At 43.6% G+C, this 24,093-nt stretch overlaps 2 protein-coding genes across 2 annotated transcripts in view; both read right to left on the minus strand.

Annotated features, from left to right (window-relative positions):
- The window catches only part of LOC143767028 (uncharacterized), a 56,763-nt gene extending 45,476 nt beyond the window's left edge, over positions 1–11,287 (minus strand). The window contains exons 1-3 of the mRNA XM_077255048.1: positions 11,130–11,287; positions 10,924–11,047; positions 10,747–10,844 (exon numbers count right to left, since the gene is read on the minus strand). Of these exons, the coding sequence (XP_077111163.1) occupies positions 10,747–10,844; positions 10,924–11,047; positions 11,130–11,153 (246 nt within the window). The 5' untranslated portion in view covers positions 11,154–11,287. The remainder of the gene's footprint in view (positions 1–10,746; positions 10,845–10,923; positions 11,048–11,129) is intronic.
- LOC143767327 (uncharacterized) overlaps positions 1–24,093 on the minus strand; it is a 760,398-nt gene that overhangs the window by 177,954 nt on the left and 558,351 nt on the right. The gene's annotated exons all lie outside the window — the stretch shown is intronic.

The raw sequence follows: 24,093 nt of genomic DNA on the forward strand, positions 1-24,093 counted from the left end.
AGCCTACCTTGATGACAATGTGGTCTTCAGCAATGACTGGGGTAGTCATCTACCAAAGGTATAAGCGAGGGTTACCATACGAAAAAAATGTTCCATACGAAAGGAAGTGGACAAGTACTTAGGCTATATTGTCAGGAGAGGCAAAATCAAGCCACAGATAAACAAGGTCGAGGCAATTCAGAAGTGTCTGAAACCGCTTTCCAAGAAGCAGGTGAGGGCGTTTCTTGGAATTGTAGGATATTACCCACAGTTTATCTCAAATTTCTCCATAATTGCAGCACCACTGACGGATCTCCTTAAAGGCACCAAATCAACGATGGCCAAATGGACAGCTGAGACGCGGGCTCTGTGTAAACAATCGGTCCTGGTGGCACCGGACTTTAACAAAGAATTCGTGGTCCAGATGGATGCTTCAGAAATTAGGTTGGGAGCAATACTGTCTCAAGAAACAAATGGGGAAGAACATTCCATCCTGTATCTGAGCCGTAAGCTCTCTTCCTGTGAGAAAAACTATGCCATTTTTGAGAAAGAGTGTTTAGCTATAAAATGGGCAGTGGATATGCTGAAGTATTACCTACTAGGTCATAGGTTTAAACTAGTGTCAGATCATGTGCCTCTGAGATGGTTAAGGGAAAAGATGGGTAAGGGTTTTTAGGCCTCCAGAACTTTAGTTTCCACGTAGAGTATAGACCTGGGAAGTTACATGGTAATATGGATGCTCTCTCCCGATTTCCCCGTTTGATGTCTAAAGGTGCCAAAACTCCCGACTTTGGCCAGAGGGGGGTGATATGTGACAGGGTCACTGGCGTTGTATGTGAGGGGAGATATGTGTCATGAAGGTTGCTATCTTCCATGATGTGAAATCCAGAAGTTTCTCTCCAACATTTTATGTACTGAGGTATTAATCAACCATGACAGGGTTGGTTTTTTTTGTGAGTGGTTGTAAGAGATGGGTGGGATAGCCACTCACCATACCTCCTCCCCAGTGGTGTGGTTGGTGAAGTTAAATGTCTAGCTACTTTGTTTTTTTTTTCTGTTATGTGTTTGGAGACAGGAATGCCTCCAGTCGGTAGCTCCAGTGGGAGCTGAAGTTTACTTAAACCTGAGCGGGTGAATCCTGCAGGCATATGGACTGTGCTATAAGTTCTCTTTTGTTTTGCTATTATGCTAGAAAGGCAGTGTTTATTTGTTAAATCCTGCAATGGTTTAATAAACCAGTAGTAGATTAAACCAAGCAGCGTTGCTCTGTCTACCTCTGAGAGCTGAGCTGAGCAAGTCATCCTATCACTATATTATATATATATATATATATATATATATATATATATATATATATATATATATATATATATATATACACACAGGGCCGCCATCAGGGCATTACTGCCCAGACTGGCGTATGGGGCCCGGTGGCAGAGGGGGCCCCATCTCCTCTGCTCATGCTCATTGGGCCTGGGCCCCAGCGGCAGGCTTCTATTGGTAACTGAACCTGCATCCGAGACGCAGGTTCAGTTACTCTATTGACTATTGATAACCGAAAATCCAAATACATAGCAAGGAAATCTGGGAAGGAATACTAGTGTATATAGTGATAACCCAGATTATTTTTATAATAGCTCCAAAAACTAGACACAAATAAAGAGGAGGACCAGGAGCATATAGTACAAATATATATAAACAAATCTTTATTTATACAAAACATTAAAATCTGGACAACAAAGGTCGTAACAAGTATACCACAACATCACATAAAGAAGGGGGAAAGAAATGCAAACCCCAAGCCTAACCACCCCGACACGCGCGTTGGGGTTCATCCACCGGCGGGATCCCTTCCCCTACTCCCCCCCTTTGCATGGGTAAGTGTATTTGGTATTTTCTGCCGCTGCGACATGGGTTACTTACTATAGTCGCTATGGTGCACTTGCTTTAGACCCCTTGCTGTGTCCTGTCACAGCGGCAGTCTTTCCTCTCTTTCCATACGATTACCTTCAGTAACATGGAGTTTACTGCTTACATCTGTTTACATGATTATTCCCTTCAGTGTCGGGGTGTTTAGGTTTGGGGTTTGCATTTCTTTCCCCCTTCTTTATGTGATGCTGTGGTATACTTGTTACGACTTTTGTTGTCCAGATTTTAATGTTTTGTATAAATAAAGATTTGTTTATATATATTTGTACTATATGCTCCTGGTCCTCCTCTTTATTTGTATCTATTGACTATTGCAGCCTTGCGGGCCCGCACTGCAATGGTTATGGCCACCAGCCAATCGGAGGCTGGCAGCTGACGTCAGCGCGCATCGCCGGCGTATGACGTCATTGTCATTCGCCGGTGAGTGCGCACTGAAACGCCGGGAGGGATCTTCGCTTCGCCGCAGGATCGTGGCCAGGTAAGAAGAAAGGTTTTTTGAATTTTTTTAACTGAAAGCGACAATGTGAACCATGTGTCTCCATCCAGCCCGGCACAGAATGGAGACAAGGGCGCAGAATGGAGACAAGGGGGCAGATTGGAGAAAGGGGGCAGAATGAGACAAGGGAGCAGAATGAGACAAGGGAGCAGAATGGAGACAAAGGGGCAGAATGGAGACAAAGGGCAGAATGAGACAGGGGAGCAGAATGAGACAAGGGAGCAGAATGGAGACAAAGGGGCAGAATGAGACAAGGGAGCAGAATGAGACAGTGGAGCAGAATGGAGACAAGGGGGCAGAATGGAGACAAGGGGGCAGAATGAGACAAGGGGACAGAATGGAGACAAAGGGGCAGAATGAGACAGGGGAGCAGAATGGAGACAAGGGGGCAGAATGGAGACAAAGGGGCAGAATGCGACAAGGTGGCAGAATGAGACAAGGGGGCAGAATGAGGACAAAGGGACAGAATGAGACAGGGGAGCAGAATGGAGACAAGGGAGCAGAATGAGACGGGAGCAGAATGGAGACAAAGGGGCAGAATGAGACAAGGAGGCAGAATGAGACAAGAGGGCAGAATGGAGACAAGGGGGCAGAATGGAGACAAAGGGGCAGAATGAGACAAGGTGGCAGAATGAGACAAGGGGGCAGAATGGAGACAAAGGGGGCAGAATGGAGACAAAGGGGAAGAATGGAGACAAAGGGGCAGAATGAGACAGGGGAGCAGAATGGAGACAAGGGGGCAGAATGGAGACAAAGGGGCAGAATGAGACAAAGGGGCAGAATGAGACAGGGGAGCAGAATGGAGACAAGGGGGCAGAATGGAGACAAAGGGGCAGAGTGAGACAAGGGGGCAGAATGAGACAAGGGGGCAGAATGAGACAAGGGGGCAAAATGGAAACAAAGGGGCAGAATGAGATAAGGGGGCAGAGTGAGACAAGGGGCAGAATGGAGACAAAGGGGCAGAATGAGACAAGGGGCAAAATGAGACAAGGGGGCAGAATGGAGACAAATGGGCAGAATGAGACAAGGTGGCAGAATGAGACAAGGTGGCAGAATAAGACAAGGGGGCAGAATGGAGACAAAGGGGGCAGAATGGAGACAAAGGGGGCAGAATGGAGACAAAGGGGCAGAATGAGACAGGGGAGCAGACTGGAGACAAGGAGGCAGAATGGAGACAAGGGGCAGAATGAGACAAAGGGGACAGAATGGAGACAAAGGGGCAGAATGAGACGGGAGTAGAATGGAGACAAGGGGGCAGAATGGAGACAAGGGGGCAGAATGGAGACAAGGGGGCAGAGTGAGACAAGGGGGCAGAGTGAGACAAGGGGGCAGAATGAGACAAGGGGGCAGAATGAGACAAGGGGGCAAAATGGAAACAAAGGGGCAGAATGAGACAAGGGGGCAGAATGAGACAAGGGGGCAGAGTGAGACAAGGGGGCAGAGTGAGACAAGGGGGCAGAATGAGACAAGGGGGCAGAATGGAGACAAAGGGGCAGAATAAGACAAAGGGGCAGAATGAGACAAGGGGGCAGAATGAGACAAGGGGGCAGAATGAGACAAGGGGGCAGAATGGAGACAAGGGGGCAGAATGAGACAAGGGGCAGAATGAGACAAGGGGGCAGAATGAGACAAGGGGGCAGATGGGAGACACAAGGGCAGATGGAAGACACGGGGTGCAGGATAGAGACATGTTGCACGATGGAGACAGATGGGGAAGGAATATGGGGCAGGATGGAGACAGATGGTGCAGGATCATGGGACAGATGGTGAAGGATGGAGATAGATGGCGCAGGATCATGGGGTAGGATGGATACGATAGAGACAGATGGGGCAGGATCCTGGGACAGGATGGGGAGATCATATGGGGCAGGATGGGACATCACATGGGGGCAGGATAGAACATATGGCTGGAGCCAGGAATGAGATACATGGGATCGGGATGGGGGATATTGTTACCATAGGGGCTAATTAAGGGATATTATTACTGCAGTGATGTATTTATTTTATTTTTTGAGGATACGGTTTTAAATGGAGGGGCGATCCTGTTACTGTTCAGAGTAACACTGTCGCTTTTTTTCTTCATCTGTTGTAGTTTAGAATTTGGGAAAAAAATAAGTCCTCTAGATAACTGTTATTTCCTTCAGAAACGAGCCCTGACTGGATGAAGTAACAGCAGAATGTGCTGGATGAAGATTAAAAGCAAAGATGAAGGACTTCACCTAGAGACGTCACTGGTGAGTCAGTGTGTTACCTGTACACTGATGCTATACACTGTATACTATATACAGCAGTCCTGTGTACAATGTCATCAGTGATCACTGTATTACCTTTACATTATACACTATGTACAGAGCTCCTGTGTATAATGTCACCGGTGATCACTGTATTACCTGTACACAGACACTGCATACTAAGTACAGATCTCCTGTGTATAATGGCACTTACGGTGATATCCGGGTACTCCGGTTTCCTCCCACATTCCAAAGACATACTGATAGGGAATTTAGATTGTGAGCCCCAACGGGGACAGCGATGATAATGTGTGTAAAGCGCTGCGGAATATGTTAGCGCTATATAAAAATAAAGATTATTATTATTTATATTAGTATTGTGGGTTTTTTTATTACTGACCACTATTGTAGTATTCAGTCACTATGTGGTGGTAATAGGTTGTCCGGCCATGGTGTGACGGTATTTGTTCCTTGTATGTGCTATTATTTGGTCACTATGTGGTGGTAATATGTGGTCTGGTCATGGTGTGGTGGTATTTGTTCCTTGTATGTGCTATTATTTGGTCACTATGTGGTGGTAATATGGTGTCTGGTCATGGTGCCGTGGTATTTGTCCCCTGTATGTGGTATTTGTCATTTTAAAATTTGAAAAATAAATAAAAATATACCTAAATTGTATTGGATATGTTAACAAATGTTTAGTAGGTTAGAGTAGGGTAGGGCCTGACCTTGTCGTGGTGGCGGCTTTAAAAATCTTTTGACTGCGGACAGTTCGAGGGGGGAGGACCCCGAAATTCCTAATGGCAGCCCTGTATATATATATATATATATATATATATATATATATATATATATATATATATACAGCTCTGGCAAAAATTAAGAGAAAAAACAGTCCTCAGAGTTGGGGAACATTGCCTGAACAGAAGGAATCAACTGTTTTTCCAGGATAACCTTGTATGCCGCTTGATTCATACATCCTTCGCAAAGAACAACCTGCCCAATTCCAGCCTTGCTGAAGCATCTCCATATCATCACTGATCCTACACCAAATTTCACCGTGGGTGCAAGACACTGTGGCTTGTATGCCTCTCCAGGTCTCCATCTAATCATTAGATGACCAGGTGTTGATCTGGGGATACTTTAGCAAGACTGGAATTGGGCGGTTAATCTACACAAAGGACGTATGAATCAAGCCACATACAAGGTTATCCTGGAAAAACAGTTGATTCCTTCTGCTCAGGCAATGTTCCCCAACTTTGAGGACTGTTTTTTCCAGCGGGACAATGCGCCATGCCACACAGCTAGGTCAATCAAGGTGTGGTTGAAGGACCACCACATCAAATCCCTGTCATGGCCAGCCCAATCTCCAGACCTGAACCCCATTGAAAACCTCTGGAATGTAATCAAGAGGAAGATGGATAGTCACAAGCCATCAAACAAAGAAGAACTGCTTAAATTTTTGTACCAGGAGTGGCATAAGGTCACCCAAAAGCAGTGTGAAAGACTAGGGGAAAGCATGCGAAGACGCATTAAAGCTGTGATTAAAAATCATGGTTATTCCACAAAATATTGATTTTTGAACTCTTCCTGAGTTAAAACATTAGTATTGTTGTTTCTAAATGATTATGAACTTGTTTATCTTTTGCATTATTTGTGGTCTGCAAGCAATGCATTTTTATGTTATTTTGACCATTTCTCACTTTCAGAAAATAAACACAAAATTTATTGCTTGGAACTTGTGAGACATGCTGTCAGTAGTTTACAGAATAAAAGAACAATTTACATTTTACTCAAAAATATACCTATAAAGAGAAAAATCAGACAAACTGAAAATTTTGCAGTGGTCTCTTAACCCCTTAATGACCGCCGATACGCCTTTTAACGACGGTAGTTAAGGGTAATTAAATTATCGGCGCTGTGGAAAAAGTGTATAGCGCTCCCAGAGTCGGATTTTCTCCAGGGTATCGGCTGCCGGGGTAGCCGAGATCCCAGAGAACATGATTCGGGTCGGTTTTTACCGACCCCGGTTTTGTGATCGCCAGTATTAACCGTTTACCGGCGACCGCAAAAAAAAAGAAAGGTCCAATGTGCAATTTAATTTCTCTCTCCTGTGATGTGATCGCACATCAGAGGAGAGAGAAATAGGGTCCCCGATCCCCCCCCCCGATACTCCTTGGCCCTCCTGCTTCCCCCCCATGGGCGACGCCATCTTTTCCGGGAAAAAAATGGGCGCATACGCAGTGTGCCCGCCTAGATCTGCCGGACGGTACCCAGCAGATCTCGGGGTCTCGGCTGCCGAAACCCCAGAGAACATAATTTGGGTCAGTTTTTACCAATCCAGGTTTTGCAATCGCCACTACTAACCGTGTAGCGGCAGCTGCAAAAAAAAAAAGTCTGATGTGCCATTTAAGTTCTCTCTCCTCTGATGTGATTGCACATCAGAGGAGAAATAGGGTCCCCGATCCCCCACTGTACCTCCTGGTGCTCCTCGGCCCTCCTGCTTCCTTTAGTGGGTGCCGCCATCTTTACCCGGGAAAAAAATGGCAGGCACATGTGCAGTGCGCCCGCCGAGATCTGCCGGCTGGCACCAGACAACAATAGGAAGATTTTTACTATTGGTTCATTTTGGTCACTGTGATAAACCCTATCACAGTGATCAAAATTAAAAAAATAGTAAATAACCCCCCCCCCCTTTATCACCCCCTTAGGGAAAAATAATAAAATAAAGAAAATGTATTTATTTCTATTTTCCCATTAGGGTTGGGGCTAAAATTAGGGTTAGGGTTGGGGCCAAAATTGGGGTAAGGGCTAGGGTTGGGGCTAAAAATAGGGTTAGGATTAAGGTAAGACTTCTTTTACACTTACTGTAGTTTTGCGACCCGTTTTTGCGGTCCCAATAGATTTCTATGGGGCCGTAAAAAAGAGCCGCAATAATTCCACAGAGCGCCGTACGCCGTATGGCCATGAGGGCCATATTTACAGGTGTGAAAAAATATCGAACCTGCTCTATATTTTTCATGGCTTACGGACACGGCCCCCATTGTAATTCAATGGGGCCCCATTTTACAGTAATTCAATGGGGCCGCAAAAACAAAGGAAGGTTGTTTTTGCGGTGCACCGTGACTTCTGGTTTTGCGGACCGCCGTTTTTTCGTTCCGTTATTGCGGCAGACCGTGAAATTTGCGGCAATACAGCCCGCAAAAAAGGCCTGCAATAACGGGCCGCAAAAGCCCCGGTAAGTGTAAAAGAAGTTTTAGGTTTGGGATTAGGGTTAGGTTTGGGATTAGGGTTATGGTTAGGGATGGGATTAGGGTTGGGATTAGGGTTAGGTTTGGGATTAGGGTTGTGGTTAGGGTTATGGTTGGGATTAGGGTTAGGGGTGTGGTTAGGGTTGTGATTAGGATTAGGGGTGTGTTGGGGTTAGGGTTGTGATTAGAGTTATGGTTAGGGATGGGACTAGGGTTAGGGGTGTGTTGTGGTTAGGGTTGTAATTAGGATTATGGTTAGGGTTGGGATTAGGGTTAGGTGTGTGTTTGGGTTAGGGTTGGAGTTAGAATTGGGGGTTTCCACTGTCTAGATACATCAAGGGGTCTCCAAACGCGACATGGCTCCACCATTGATTCCAGCCAATTTTGCGTTGAAAAAGTCAAATGGTGCTCCTTCCCTTCCGAGCTCTGCTGTGCACCCAAACTGGAGTTTACCCCCACATATGGGGCTTCAGCGTACTCAGGACAAATTGGACAACAACTTTTGGGGTCCAGTTTCTCCTGCTACCCTTGGGAAAATAAAAAAAAAATTGGGGCTAAAAAAATCATTTTTGTGGAAAAAAAATGATTTTTTATTTTCACGGCTCTGCATTATAAACTTCTGTGGAGCACTTGGGCATTCAAAGTGCTCACACACATCTAGATAAGCTCCTTGGGGATCTAGTTTCCAAAATGGGGACTCTTGTGGGGGGTTTCTACTGTTTAGGCACATCAAGGGCTCTGTAAATGCAACATGACGCCCGCAGACCATTCCATCAAAGTCTGCATTCCAAAACGTCACTCCTTCCATTCCAAGCTCTGCCATGCGCCCAAACAGTGGTCTTCCCCCCCACATATGAGGTATCAACATACTCAGGACAAATTGCACATTACCTTTCATGGTCCAATTTCTCCTGTTACCCTTGTGAAAGTAAAAATTTGGGGGTGAAAATATCATTTTTGTAGAAAAAATATGATTTTTTATTTTTACAGCTCTACGTTATAAACTTCTGTGAAGCACTTGGGGGTTCATAGTGTTCATCACACATCTAGATAAGTTCCTTGTGGGTCTAGTTTCCAAAATGGGGTCACTTGTGGGGGTTTCTACTGTTCAAGCACATCAGGGGCTCTGCAAATGCAATATGACGCCCGCAGACCATTCTATCAAAGTCTGCATTCCAAAACGTCACTCCTTCCATTCCAAGCTCTGCCATGCGCCCAAACAGTGCCCCCCCCCCCACATATGGGAGATCAACGTACTCAGGACACATTGCACAACAATTTTCATGGTCCAATTTCTCCTGTTACCATTGTGAAAGTAAAAAATTGCGGGCTAAAAAATCATTTTTGAAGGAAAAAAAAAAGATTTTTTATTTTCACGGATCTACGTTATAAACTTCTGTGAAGCACTTGGGGGTTAAAAGTGCACACCACACATCTAGATAAGTTCCTTAAGGGGTCTAGTTTCCAAAATGGTGTCACTTGTGGGGGGTTTCCACTGTTTAGGCATATCAGGGGCTCTCCAAACGCGACATGGCGTCCGATCTCAATTCCAGCCAATTCTGCATTGAAAAAGTCAAATGGCGCTCCTTCCCTTCCGAGATCTGCCGTGTGCCCAAACAGTGGTTTACCCACATATGGGATATTGGTGTACTCAGGATAAATTGCACAACAACTTTTGGGGTCTAATTTCTCCTGTTACCCTTGTGAAAGTAAAAATTTGGGAGCTAAAAGATCATTTTTGTGGAAAAAATGTGATTTTTTATTTTAACGGCTCTACGTTATAAACTTCTGTGAAGCACTTGGGGGTTCAAAGTGCTCACCACACACCTAGATAAGTTCCTTAAGGGGTCTAGTTTCCAAAATGGTGTCACTTGTGGAGGGTTTCAATGTTTAGGCACATCAGGGGCTCTCTAAACGCAACATGGCGTCCAATCTCAATTCCAGCCAATTCTGCATTGAAAAAGTCAAACGGCACTCCTTCTCTTCCAAGCTCTGCCGTGCACCCAAACAGTGGTTTACCCCCACATATAGGGTATCGGCGTATTCAGGAGAAATTGCACAACAAATTTTGTGGTTCATTTTTTCTTTTTACACTTGAAAATAAAAAAAATTGGTTCTGAATTAAAATGTTGGTAAAAAAAAGTTAAATGTTAATTTTTTCCTTCCATATTGCTTCACTTCTTGTGAAGCACGTAAAGGGTTAATAAAATTCTTGAATGAGGTTTTGAGCACCTTGATGGGTGTAGTTTTTAGAATGGTGTCACTTTTATGTATTTTCTGTCATGAACACCCCTCAAAGTGACTTTAAATGTGAGATGGTCCCTAAAAAAAATGGTTTCGTTAATTTTGTTGTAAAAATTAGAAATCGCTGGTCAACTTTTAACCCTTATAACTTCTTAACAAAAAAAAAATTGTTTCCAAAATTGTTATTTATTTACTATTTTGTGTGACATATCTCTCTGATTTAAGGGCATAAAAATTCAAAGTTTGAAAATTGCAAAATTTAAATTTTTTTTGCCATATTTCCGTTTTTTCATAAATAAAAGCAAGTAATATCGAAAAAATTTTACCACTAACATGAAGAACAATATGTCACGAAAAAACAATCTCAGAATCAGCGGGATCCGTTAAAGCTAAAAGAGTTATAACCTCATAAAGTGACAGTGGTCAGAATTGTAAAAATTGGCTTGGTCATTAAGTACCAAATTGGCTCTGTCACTAAGGGGTTAATTTTTGCCAGAGCTGTATATATTAGTTATGTCACTGTTTATACTGGTGTATAAAACAAGATTGAACACAAGACCATCACAGCCTTCTACACGTAATACAGGAAATTTCATGACACCTTCTCTCCATCTACCTGATGATCCTGAGGAACATTGGGATCTTCTTGCTTACAGTCCTGTGGAAGAAAAGGATGAGGACATCTCTCTGGTGTTGTCCTCTCACTGGATAGAACTGGAGAAAACACATACAGGGACTGAATTAATTCTTTACATACAGATAATTATAGGCCGTGTGTATTTAGTCCTATTACCTGGTGATGTGAGGGGCTGGGGAACCTCCATCATGACGTCCTTGTACAGATCTTTGTGTCCTTCTAAATACTCCCACTCCTCCATGGAGAAATAGACGGCGACTTCCTGACATTTTATAGGAACCTGACACATACAACAATACAGTCATCCCACCATCCCTCCATAGTGTTACTGTATAATGTCCCAGCATTCCCAGCAGTGTCACCTCTCCTGTCAGCAGCTCAATCATCTTGTAGGTGAGTTCTAGGATCTTCTGGTCATTGATCTCCTCATGTATCAGGGGGTGAGGTGGAGGCCCCGTGATTGGGCTCAGGGGTCTTCCCCATCCCTCAGACACAGGGGCCTGACAGCGCTCACTAGAGGTCTTCTTCACTACTGTGTAATCCTGGTTATGGGGAGACACATTAATAAATCTCACTACAGACATTTCCAGAGTCCTCACCTCTCCAGTTCTGCCCATCTGTTATTCCCATAGATAAGAATGATGTAATGTGAGGTCATCAGAATCTCTCACCTCTCCAGTAAGCCGGAAGAGGATCTCTAGGGTGAGGTGTAATATCCTCTCCGCCATCTTGTCCCTGTCCCTCTCCATCCTTGTAGGGTCACTCAGGAGAATTCTCTTATATAGAAGATCTCCACTGAGAGGATCCGATATTGTGGGGACCTGAATGGGGAGAAGATGACGATGTAACATCATAAAGATCCCATGTAAGAAATCTCCGGAGCTGTTACCGGCGTCACATGATCACTACATCCAGTCATGGCCCCGTCCTGCCCCCGGTATAACACACAATCCGATTATAGGACAAACAGAAATATATCACAGGCTCAGCACTGAGGGGGTTAATGTCCCCTGCCCCCAGTAATGGGGAATCTCCAGCACCTACCTCCACCTGCAGAGCCGCACACCACATATATGGCTGCTCTGTGCGCACAGGACCTGGGATGATGTCACAGTCATGTGATAAGTCACATGGAGGGGAGGAGTCAGTAGTCACATGATCATGTGCCTCAGTGTATTTGTATCCTCACAGGTCCTGTGGTAATTTTTCGTACAGAGTGTCACATCTCCACCAGAACCTGCTCCTGTGACTTCTGCTTCTGTCTCCAGGTGCCACTGTATTCACTCTGCAGGCGGGACTGCTGAGAGAGGAGATGTCAGAATCAAAAGCTCTGGACGGTGGGCTCTATCAAGCCGCTAAGGTTACAGTGGCTGGGACCTGTAGTGCCATCAGTCCGGCAGCGTGGGTATGTGTGCTGCCCAGCTGAAGTTATCAGTTCCCTGCTCCAGCCAATTGAAGAGCACCAAACCCTTCTAAACCTTCCAGCTTACTGCTGGAAGCTGCCAGATATAGCTTAGTTGTTTCCCTGGCTAGGTGTGAATCGTCTTCTCCTGTTTGATTTAGTATATTCCTATTTTGACCCTGGCTTGGTTCTGACTATTCTTAAGGATCCTGATTTTGTCATTGACTTGACCTCTCAGCTCTGTCCCTGCTTGGCGACCATTCCTATCTCTGGACAGCAACCCTTCCATGGTAGCATTCCACTTGGTCCTATTCTAAAACCAGATCCCTGTACAGGAGTTAAAGGTTACTGGGATTGCTCTGGAGTCTGCCAGATGGAATAGCTTGTGCCAAGTCTATCTGAGGCAGTCTTTTGACCTTGTGGCCTCAGGCTTATATTACCAATAGTTTTTTTTATATGGCTTTTACTGACAGAAAAATTTAGCACTTAAACAAAAAACGTAATTTATTAGTGCATTTTAACCACTTGATTTATACACTTCATTATTTGCTTAAGCCTCTGATATGTTCTTGGCTACTATTTTCTTTAAAGACCTTGTAGCGCAAGCGATATTGAAAAAAAGTGTGTTTTTTTTTTAAATTAATTTACATCTCCAAGTTCCACAGGGGTGTGAGCCACTACATCTTTACCAGGGCGCTTTGTTTTCCTGGAATTGATCATACTTGGAAGATGGAGATACCTAGCATGGCGCGTTTCGCTCTTTCTTCGTCAGGAGACATCATAGGAATAAAATATTTCTATGATTAAGGGCATAGTTTTATCCTCATGATGAGTCCTCCTGTTTTTAAATGAATTTCTAATGAAAAGATGAATCTTATGTTTAGATGTGCCAGAAAATCCTTTTTTCTTATTCGGTTCTATAATAGCTGAGCATCACCAGGAGGAATTGCCACACATTCGTCAGCTTTCCTGTGTATCCCAGGCAATATTGGTGTGGTAAGCTTCTTTTTTTGTTTTGTTTTAACAAATCCAGAGGAATGGAGGCTCTTCATTGATTCATCCAAAACAAGCCTAAAAGCCAACTTGCAGCTTAATGGCAATGCATTACCTTTAATTCCAGTTGGTTATGCAGTCCACATGAAAGAAACCTATGACAATATGAAACAGCTGTTGAGGTGCCTGAACTATGACCCACATTGGTGGCCCAACGTCTTGACTTGAAGGTGGTTTCCTTCTTACTTAGTCTCCAGGGTGGACACGCAAAGTACAGCTGCTTTCTGTATGAGTGGGATATTCACGCAACAGTAATCACTACAATAAAAGAGACTGGCCTCTCCGACATTGAATTCATCCAGGGAGAAAAAATATCCTGCATCCAGCACTTGTTGACCCACATAAGATTTTGCTACTACCATTGCATATCAAGTTGGGCCTAATAAAGAACTTTCTAAAGGCAATGGCTAAAAATGCAAAAGCATTCAAGAATCTTATTGATAAATTTCCAAAGTTGAATGACGCAAAGACAAAGGAAGGAGTGTTTACTAGACCTCAGATTAATAAGCTTCTTCAAGATGAGGAGTTTCTCCATTTGTTGCAGGGCAAGGAATAGGCTGCATATATAGCATTTGCATTAGAGGTAACTATTTAAAAAAAAAAATCAAGAGCAGATAACTATGACGTTGGTGGAAAATCTCAAAACATATAGGGATCTTGGCTGTAACATATCCTAGAGCGATTCATTTCTTACATTCGCATCTGAACTTTATTTCACCAAACTGCAGAGCAATCAGTGGTGAGCATGGGGAGAGATTTCAGTAAGATATTGCAGCTATGGAGAAAAAAAAAAAAAAAATATATATATATATATATATACGGAAACCATCAATGCTTGCATATTACTGTTGAACAATTGTAAGAGATGATCCAATGCAGGAGTAGAAGAGACAAGCAAAAAAGAGTTGTCAGTGAATGAGGAACAAATTGTTGGCAGATATGCAACAGATACAGACTTATTTGTGTGCAGGGGGAGTTTACACTTTTCTAACAGTAGAAGGCGATGTTGTTACTATTATATGCTTAGCTGAATGTAATGCATATACTTGTTGTACTTTGGTTTCACTTTCTCTCTGGTAAATGGTCCTTTAGACTTCCTGTTATGCTGTATTCAAAGGCTGATGCATGTACCTCATGTTCTGTGTAGATAAAAGTTGAATTACCCCATATACTCTACTCTCACAAGTTTCTTCTGCGACCAAACTATGCAACAGGTTATGGGCCCAGCATAGAGACAAAAAGGACTTGGTGAATGCAAAAGAATACTTCAGAGCAATTCTCTCCAAGCAAGTAAGACAAATAAGCTAAAGATGAGCAGCAGTTCAGAGCTGAGACTCACAGTAGCTAAGCTGAACAATGAGAACTATCAGCTATGGAAGTTCAAAGTGGAGATGTCATTGTCTAAAGATGATTTATGGGGGGTAATCACTACAGACAGGCCCAATGATAATAATCAGACATGGGATAAGAAAAATAGACAAGCAAGAGCTACTATCAGCTTATTAGTGGAGGATGATCAGTTAATTCATAAGGAATGAGAATACAGCAAAGGGAATGTGGGAAGCATTGAGATAGCTGCATGAAAGATCCAGCTTAAATCACAAACTATTCCTGCTAAGAAAACTTTACAAGATGACATTAAGTGCAAGGAAAGACATGCAGGATCATATAAACTCCATGATGGAGGTGGTATCACAGCTGAGATCAGTTGATGAAGACATTAAGGAATGCCACATAGCAGCAATATTATTGTGCAGTTTACCAGATTCATACACTGCTCTGATAAATTCACTAGAGACAAGACCTGAAGCAGACATTACACTAGAGTTTGTAAAGACCAGACTTATGGATGAATATCATAGAAGGAAAGAGCAAACAAACGATTCCACTGAACGGGATAGTGAAAATGCTCTTAAAGCGACAGACAAGAAGCCCCATAATACAGAGACAAGAGAATGTTTCAGATGTAAGAAAAAGGGACATTTAAAGAAAGACTGTACTATATGGAAAGCAGAACAACAGAAATTACACCAAAAGGAGAATAAACAGAAACTAAAAAGCACAATTTCTAACCCACGTGCAGATCACTGGAATGGTACATTTAAAGTAACTGATGAAGAGTCATCATCAGACTGGTTTATTGACTCAGGAGCAACAAGTCACATGACTAGTGATAAAAGCTTCTTTACTGAACTTGATGAAAATAAGAAGGAAGCAATTTATCTTGCAGATGAGAGTAAAGTAACTGCATAAGGTATTGGACAAGGAATGTTAATCTGTCCTGATAGATTTTGGCATAATTCAAAATTACTAGTAAAGGATGTGTTATGTGTTCCAGGACTAGAAGGAGGATTGTTTTCCGTAAAGCGTCTGACAACCAAAGGACTTACTGTAAAATTCTAAGATGATAATTGTACAATCCTAGTGGGAGATAAGGTAATAATTAATGTCAAAGCAGGTGAACAATTATATCATCTAGACCAGAGGTCTCAAACTGCATTCCTCAAGGGCTGCAAACAGGTCATGTTTTCAGGATTTTCTTGTACTGCACAGGTGATAATTTAATCACCTACACGCATAATGATAACAGCACCTTGTGCAATGCTAAGGAAATCTTGAAAACACGTATGGTTTGCGGCCCTCGAGGAATGCAGTTTGAGACCCCTGATCTAGACACATTAAATGAACAGATGAAGTTACGTACACATGATCACAAGAATTGTATTCACGTGGCATAGACGTCTATGACACAGACATCCTGAGAGTATAATGGCGTTACAAAAGAAGAATTTGACAAAAGACCTATTGATATCTGATTGCTCAATTACCGTAAAATGTGAATGTGGTATAAAATCTAAAGCTACAAGAGTATCTTTACCTAAAGAGAGTGAGACAAAAAGCGCAAAACAAGACCACTTGACTTGGTACACACTGATGTATGTCGACCCATGAAAGTGGCCACATCAGGAGGTAATAGATATATGGTGATCCTTCATAGATGACCACTCAAGATACACAGTCACATACTTGATAAAGAACAAAAGTGAAGTTTTTGAAAAATTCGAAGACTGTGTGACAAAGTCAAATAACAAGTTTCAGAGGAAGCCGATCATCACCAGAAGTGATAATGGAGGTGAATTTACAGGACACCAAATAGAAAACTACTTAAGACAGAATGGAATAGAGCATCAAAAGACTGTTCCATACACACCTGAACAGAACGGGGAAGCAGAAAGGAAAAACAGAACTCTGACTGAAATGATAAGATGTATGCTAACAGATTCCAAACTACCAGAGAAATACTGGGTGAAGCAGCAATGACAGCTACTTATCTGCAAAGCAGACTTTTTTTTCAAGAAAACTGAAAATAAAAAACCATATGAACTGTGGAAAGGTAATAAACCAAGTGTGAATCATTTAAAAGTTTTGGGTTGCAAAGTTTTTGTGTTTATTCCAGAAGAAAAACACTCCAAACTTCAAAACAGAGCCATTAAAGGAATATTTGTCGGACATAGGGACAATTGCAAAGGATATAGAATCCTAGACCCCAAGACAGACAGAATCACAGTGAGTAACAGTGTTACATTCATTGAAGATGTAACGGATGACATAATGACATCACTGGAAACGAAAAATGAGAGAAACGACAGTGATATAACTGCCGGAACATCTGATGAGAAAGAAGTGGAAATCGATGAAAATCAAAAAACTGAAAGTCAAGAGATACAGCTCCATACAGACACAGAACCAAGACGCTCAATAAGAGAAAACAAGGGAAGACCACCTCAACGTCTTTCATACAAGGCAAGCACAAATAACATTTATGAACCTACATCTTGGGAGGACATATTTCAACTTTCAGAAGAAGAGGCCAACAAATGGATAAAGGCTGCAGAAACAGAAATAAAATCCATGCATGATTCAAAGACATGGACACTGACAGAACTACCAAAAGAAAAAAAGGCTATAGGATGTAAAAGGGTTTTTAAAGTAAAATACCAAGCAGACGCCACAGCTGATCGATACTGAGCAAGACTCGTAGCTAAAGGCTATTCTCAGAAATATGGAGAAGAGTATGATGAGACATTTTCTCCAGTTATCAAACACACCACAATCAGAACTTTGCAGTTGCAGCAATGAAACAAATGCAGTTGAAACATCTGAATGCAAAGGCACCATTTCTGAATGGAGACTTAACAGAAGACATTTACATAGAACAACCCCCAGGATTCAAGGATAAAAGGAAACCAAACATGGTTTGTAAGCTATGGAAAAGTATATATGGTTTAAAACAAGCTACTAAAGCATGGAATGATAAAATCACAGATGTACTCATAAATTAACATTTTCAAGGGAGCAAAGTGGATCCTTGTCTATATACAAAGAGACTGACAGACAGATGGATCTCCACATGTAGTGGGATCTATACAATAAAGCGATCTCCACTATGGTACTAATATGAAATAAATTTTATTGAACATAATGTTAAAAAACACAAGTAAGATAAAATTACTACATGTAAGAAAGGTACACTAATCCAATAAAAGGGACTATACTGCCATAGGAGATTGCAATATGACTCAGGCTAAATACAGTATATATAATGAGAAATGCCTATGCTGTGATATAGGAGTCTGTCATGATCTCAATGGCAAGAGATCATAGCATCAGCATATATAGGAACTAGCTCTTGGAAGATGGAAACTGAGCTGACCATGAACTAAACCTAACGCACAACTAGCAGTGGCCGGGTAGCATGCCTACGTTGATTCTAGATGCCCAGCACCAGCCGGAGGACTAAATAAAACTAGCAGAGGAAAATATTAGTCCTAGCTCACCTCTAGAGAAATACCCCGAAAGGAGACAGAGGCCCCCCACATGTATTGGCGGTGAATCAAGATGAAATAACAAACGTAGTATGAAAATAGGTTTAGCAAATTTGAGGTCCACTTACTACATAGCAGAAGACAGGAAGGACACTTTCATGGTCAGCTAAAAACCCTATCAAAACACCATCCAGAAATTACTTTAAAACTCTGGCATTAACTCATAACACCAGAGTGGCAATTCCTGTTCACAAGAGCTTTCCAGACACAGTAACGAAACTACAGCTGTGAACTGGAACAAAAATGCAAAAACAAACATGGACAAGAGTCCAACTTATCTAGTAGTTGTCTAGGAGCAGGAACAAGCACAGAGAGGCTTCTGATAACATTGTTGACCGGCAAGCAACTAACAGAGCAGCAAGGTTATATAGCGACTCCCACATCTTGATGGGAACAGGTGAACAGAGAAGATGAAGACACCAGTTCAATTCCACCAGTAGCCACCGGGGGAGCCCAGAATCCAAATTCACAACAGTACCCCCCCCTCAAGGAGGGGGCACCGAACCCTCACCAGAACCACCAGGGCGATCAGGATGGGCCCTATGAAAGGCACGAACCAGATCAGAGGCATGAACATCAGATGCATTCACCCAAGAATTATCCTCCTGGCCGTATCCCTTCCACTTGACCAGATACTGGAGTCTCCGCCTGGAAACACGAGAGTCTAAGATTTTCTCCACAACGTACTCCAACTCACCCTCAACCAACACCGGAGCAGGAGGCTCAACGGAAGGCACAACCGGTACCTCATACCTGCGCAATAATGACCGATGAAAAACGTTATGAATTGAAAAGGATGCAGGGAGGTCCAAACGGAAGGAAACAGGGTTAAGAATCTCCAATATCTTATACGGGCCGATGAACCGAGGCTTAAACTTAGGAGAAGAGACCCTCATAGGGACAAAACGAGAAGACAACCACACCAAGTCCCCAACACGAAGACGAGGACCAACACGACGACGGCGGTTAGCAAAAAGCTGAGTCTTCTCCTGGGACAACCTCAAATTGTCCACCACCTGCCCCCAGATCTGATGCAATCTCTCCACCACAGCATCCACTCCAGGACAATCCGAAGATTCCACCTGACCAGAGGAAAATCGAGGATGAAACCCCGAATTACAGAAAAACGGGGACACCAAAGTGGCAGAGCTGGCCCGATTATTGAGAGCGAACTCCGCCAATGGCAAAAAAGCAACCCAATCATCCTGGTCAGCAGACACAAAACACCTCAGATATGTCTCCAGGGTCTGATTAATCCGCTCAGTCTGGCCATTCGTCTGAGGATGGAAAGCGGACGAAAAAGATAAATCTATGCCCATCCTAGCACAGAATGCCCGCCAAAATCTAGACACGAATTGGGTCCCTCTGTCAGAAACGATATTCTCAGGAATACCATGCAAACGAACAACATTTTGAAAAAACAGAGGAACCAACTCGGAAGAAGAAGGCAACTTGGGCAGAGGAACCAAATGGACCATCTTAGAGAAACGGTCACACACCACCCAGATGACAGACATCTTCTGAGAAACAGGCAGATCTGAAATAAAATCCATCGAGATGTGCGTCCAAGGCCTCTTAGGAATAGGCAAGGGCAACAACAATCCACTAGCCCGAGAACAACAAGGCTTGGCCCGAGCACAAACGTCACAAGACTGCACAAAGCCTCGCACATCTCGTGACAGGGAAGGCCACCAGAAGGACCTTGCCACCAAATCCCTGGTACCAAAAATGCCAGGATGACCTGCCAACGCAGAAGAATGAACCTCAGAGATGACTCTACTAGTCCAATCATCAGGAACAAACAGTTTATCAGGTGGGCAACGATCAGGTCTATCCGCCTGAAACTCCTGCAAGGCCCGCCGCAGGTCTGGAGAAACGGCTGACAATACCACTCCATCCTTAAGGATACCTGTGGGCTCAGAGTTACCAGGCGAGTCAGGCTCAAAACTCCTAGAAAGGGCATCCGCCTTAACATTCTTAGAACCCGGTAGGTATGACACCACAAAATTAAACCGAGAGAAAAATAATGACCAGCGCGCCTGTCTAGGATTCAGGCGCCTGGCGGTCTCAAGATAAACCAAATTTTTGTGGTCAGTCAATACCACCACCTGATGTCTGGCCCCCTCAAGCCAATGGCGCCACTCCTCAAAAGCCCACTTCATGGCCAAAAGCTCCCGATTCCCAACATCATAATTCCGCTCAGCGGGCAAAAATTTACGGGAAAAGAAGGCACAAGGCCTCATCACGGAGCAGTCAGAACTTTTCTGCGACAACACTGCCCCAGCTCCGATCTCAGAAGCGTCGACCTCAACCTGAAAAGGTAGAGCAACATCAGGCTGACGCAACACAGGGGCAGAGGAAAAACGGCGCTTAAGCTCCCGAAAGGCCTCCACAGCATCAGGGGACCAATCAGCAACATCAGCACCCTTCTTAGTCAAATCGGTCAATGGCTTAGCAATATCCGAAAAACCAGCAATAAATCGACGATAAAAGTTAGCAAAGCCCAAAAATTTCTGAAGACTCTTAAGAGAAGAGGGCTGCGTCCAATCACAAATAGCTTGAACCTTGACAGGATCCATTTCAATGGAAGAGGGGGAAAAAATATATCCCAAAAAGGAAATCCTCTGTACCCCAAAAACACACTTAGAACCCTTCACACACAAAGAATTAGACCGCAAAACCTGAAAAACCCTCCTGACTTGCTGGACATGAGAGTCCCAGTCATCCGAAAAAATCAGAATATCATCCAGATACACAATCATAAATTTATCCAAATAATCGCGAAAAATATCATGCATAAAGGACTGGAAAACTGACGGAGCATTTGAAAGACCAAAAGGCATCACCAAATACTCAAAGTGGCCCTCGGGCGTATTAAATGCGGTTTTCCACTCATCCCCCTGCCTGATTCGCACCAAATTATACGCCCCACGAAGGTCAATCTTAGAGAACCACTTGGCCCCCTTTATGCGAGCAAACAAATCAGTCAGCAACGGCAATGGGTATTGATATTTAACAGTGATTTTATTCAAAAGCCGATAATCAATACATGGTCTCAAAGAGCCGTCTTTTTTTGACACAAAGAAAAAACCGGCTCCTAAGGGAGATGACGATGGACGAATATGTCCCTTTTCCAAGGACTCCTTTATATATTCACGCATAGCAGCATGTTCAGGCACAGACAGATTAAATAAACGACCCTTTGGGTATTTACTACCCGGGATTAAATCTATGGCACAATCGCACTCTCGGTGCGGAGGTAACGAACCAAGCTTGGATTCTTCAAAGACGTCACGATAGTCAGACAGGAACTCAGGAATTTCAGAGGGAATAGATGATGAAATGGAAACCACAGGTACATCCCCATGAGCCCCCTTACATCCCCAGCTCAACACAGACATAGCTTTCCAGTCGAGGACTGGGTTGTGAGATTGCAGCCAAGGCAATCCTAGCACCAAATCATCATGTAGATTATACAGCACCAGAAAGCGAATAATCTCCTGGTGATCCGGATTAATACGCATAGTTACTTGTGTCCAGTATTGTGGTTTATTATTAGCCAAAGGGGTGGAGTCAATCCCCTTCAGAGGAATAGGAGTCTCCAAAGGCTCTAAATCATACCCACAGCGTTTAGCAAAGGACCAATCCATAAGACTCAAAGCGGCGCCAGAGTCGACATAGGCGTCCGTGGTAATAGATGACAAAGAGCAAATCAGGGTCACAGATAGAATAAACTTAGACGGTAAGGTGCAAATGGAAACAGATTTACCAAGCTTTTTAGTGCGCTTAGAGCATGCTGATATAACATGAGTAGAATCACCACAATAGAAACACAACCCATTTTTCCGTCTAAAATTCTGCCGCTCGCTTCGGGACAGAATTCTATCACACTGCATACTCTCTGGCGATTTCTCAGTGGACACCGCCAGATGGTGCACTGGTTTGCGCTCCCGCAAACGCCTATCGATCTGAATAGCCATTGTCATGGACTCATTCAGACCCGCAGGCACAGGGAACCCCACCATAACATCCTTAATGGCATCAGAGAGACCCTCTCTGAAAGTCGCCGCCAGGGCGCACTCATTCCACTGAGTAAGCACAGACCATTTACGGAATCTTTGGCAGTAAATTTCCGCTTCATCTTGCCCCTGAGATAGGGACATCAAAGTTTTTTCTGCCTGAAGCTCCAAATGAGGTTCGTCATAAAGCAACCCCAAGGCCAGAAAAAACGCATCCACATTGAGCAACGCAGGATCCCCTGGTGTCAATGAAAAAGCCCAGTCTTGAGGGTCGCCCCGGAGCAAGGAAATCACAATCCTGACCTGCTGTGCAGGATCTCCGGCAGAGCGAGATTTCAGGGACAAAAATAATTTGCAATTATTTCGAAAATTCTGAAACCCAGATCTATTCCCCGAGAAAAATTCCGGCAAAGGAATTCTCGGCTCAGATACAGGTGCATGACAAACAAAATCTTGCAAATTTTGTACCTTCGTGGCGAGATTATTCAAACCTGCAGTTACACTCTGAAGATCCATTGCAAACAGGTGAACACAGAGCCATTCAAAGGAGAGAAAAAAAAAAAAAAATTTCAGCAGACTACTTATTTCTCTCCTTTCTCAGCCAAGGATTTTAACCCTTTAGTGGGCCGGTCAAACTGTCATGATCTCAATGGCAAGAGATCATAGCATCAGCATATATAGGAACTAGCTCTTGGAAGATGGAAACTGAGCTGACCATGAACTAAACCTAACGCACAACTAGCAGTGGCCGGGTAGCATGCCTACGTTGATTCTAGATGCCCAGCACCAGCCGGAGGACTAAATAAAACTAGCAGAGGAAAATATTAGTCCTAGCTCACCTCTAGAGAAATACCCCGAAAGGAGACAGAGGCCCCCCACATGTATTGGCGGTGAATCAAGATGAAATAACAAACGTAGTATGAAAATAGGTTTAGCAAATTTGAGGTCCACTTACTACATAGCAGAAGACAGGAAGGACACTTTCATGGTCAGCTAAAAACCCTATCAAAACACCATCCAGAAATTACTTTAAAACTCTGGCATTAACTCATAACACCAGAGTGGCAATTCCTGTTCACAAGAGCTTTCCAGACACAGTAACGAAACTACAGCTGTGAACTGGAACAAAAATGCAAAAACAAACATGGACAAGAGTCCAACTTATCTAGTAGTTGTCTAGGAGCAGGAACAAGCACAGAGAGGCTTCTGATAACATTGTTGACCGGCAAGCAACTAACAGAGCAGCAAGGTTATATAGCGACTCCCACATCTTGATGGGAACAGGTGAACAGAGAAGATGAAGACACCAGTTCAATTCCACCAGTAGCCACCGGGGGAGCCCAGAATCCAAATTCACAACAGGAGTCCATGGATGGAAAGCTGCCTCCAACAGTGAGACCTAGCTTAATAATAGTATCCTAAATCAGACCCCACAAGAAAACATGACATATATTGAAGGTAGTGATAGGATATTACCTTACTATTCGCCTGCTGCAAAGACCCCGGCGTCCCTCTGCCCCGACGCGCGTTTCGCGTTAGCTTCTTCTGGAGGTGTGTCAGGGCAGGGGGGTTAGCCGGTTTAAATATATTAGACCCTGCTATTCATTGGGCAATTTCTAATTGTGGATTTATAACAGCCGCATGGATATAAGGCGATATTGTGCTGCGCGTGCGTATGGAGCGCCGTCCACAACCTAAAGTGTATGTCTTCCCTGTAGTTCCTGTACGGCGCCTTGTGGGAAATCTCCGCCCCCCGTACGGAATGCAAAAACATTGGTAGGACATTCCGTACAGGCTAGGTGTACACCTCCCACTGTACGTAAGCCGGAAATACTGGACGGAGGTGTGCACTGCCTGCTGTACGTAAACCGGAAATATCTGGTGGAGACCTCCCGAACAGACGTATCGTACGAAACTTAAACACTCCAGTGTCTAGACGGCGCATGAGCAGATCCGCTGGTACCGG

The sequence above is a fragment of the Ranitomeya variabilis genome, chromosome 4 (assembly GCF_051348905.1).
Source record: "Ranitomeya variabilis isolate aRanVar5 chromosome 4, aRanVar5.hap1, whole genome shotgun sequence".
Taxonomy (NCBI): domain Eukaryota; kingdom Metazoa; phylum Chordata; class Amphibia; order Anura; family Dendrobatidae; genus Ranitomeya; species Ranitomeya variabilis.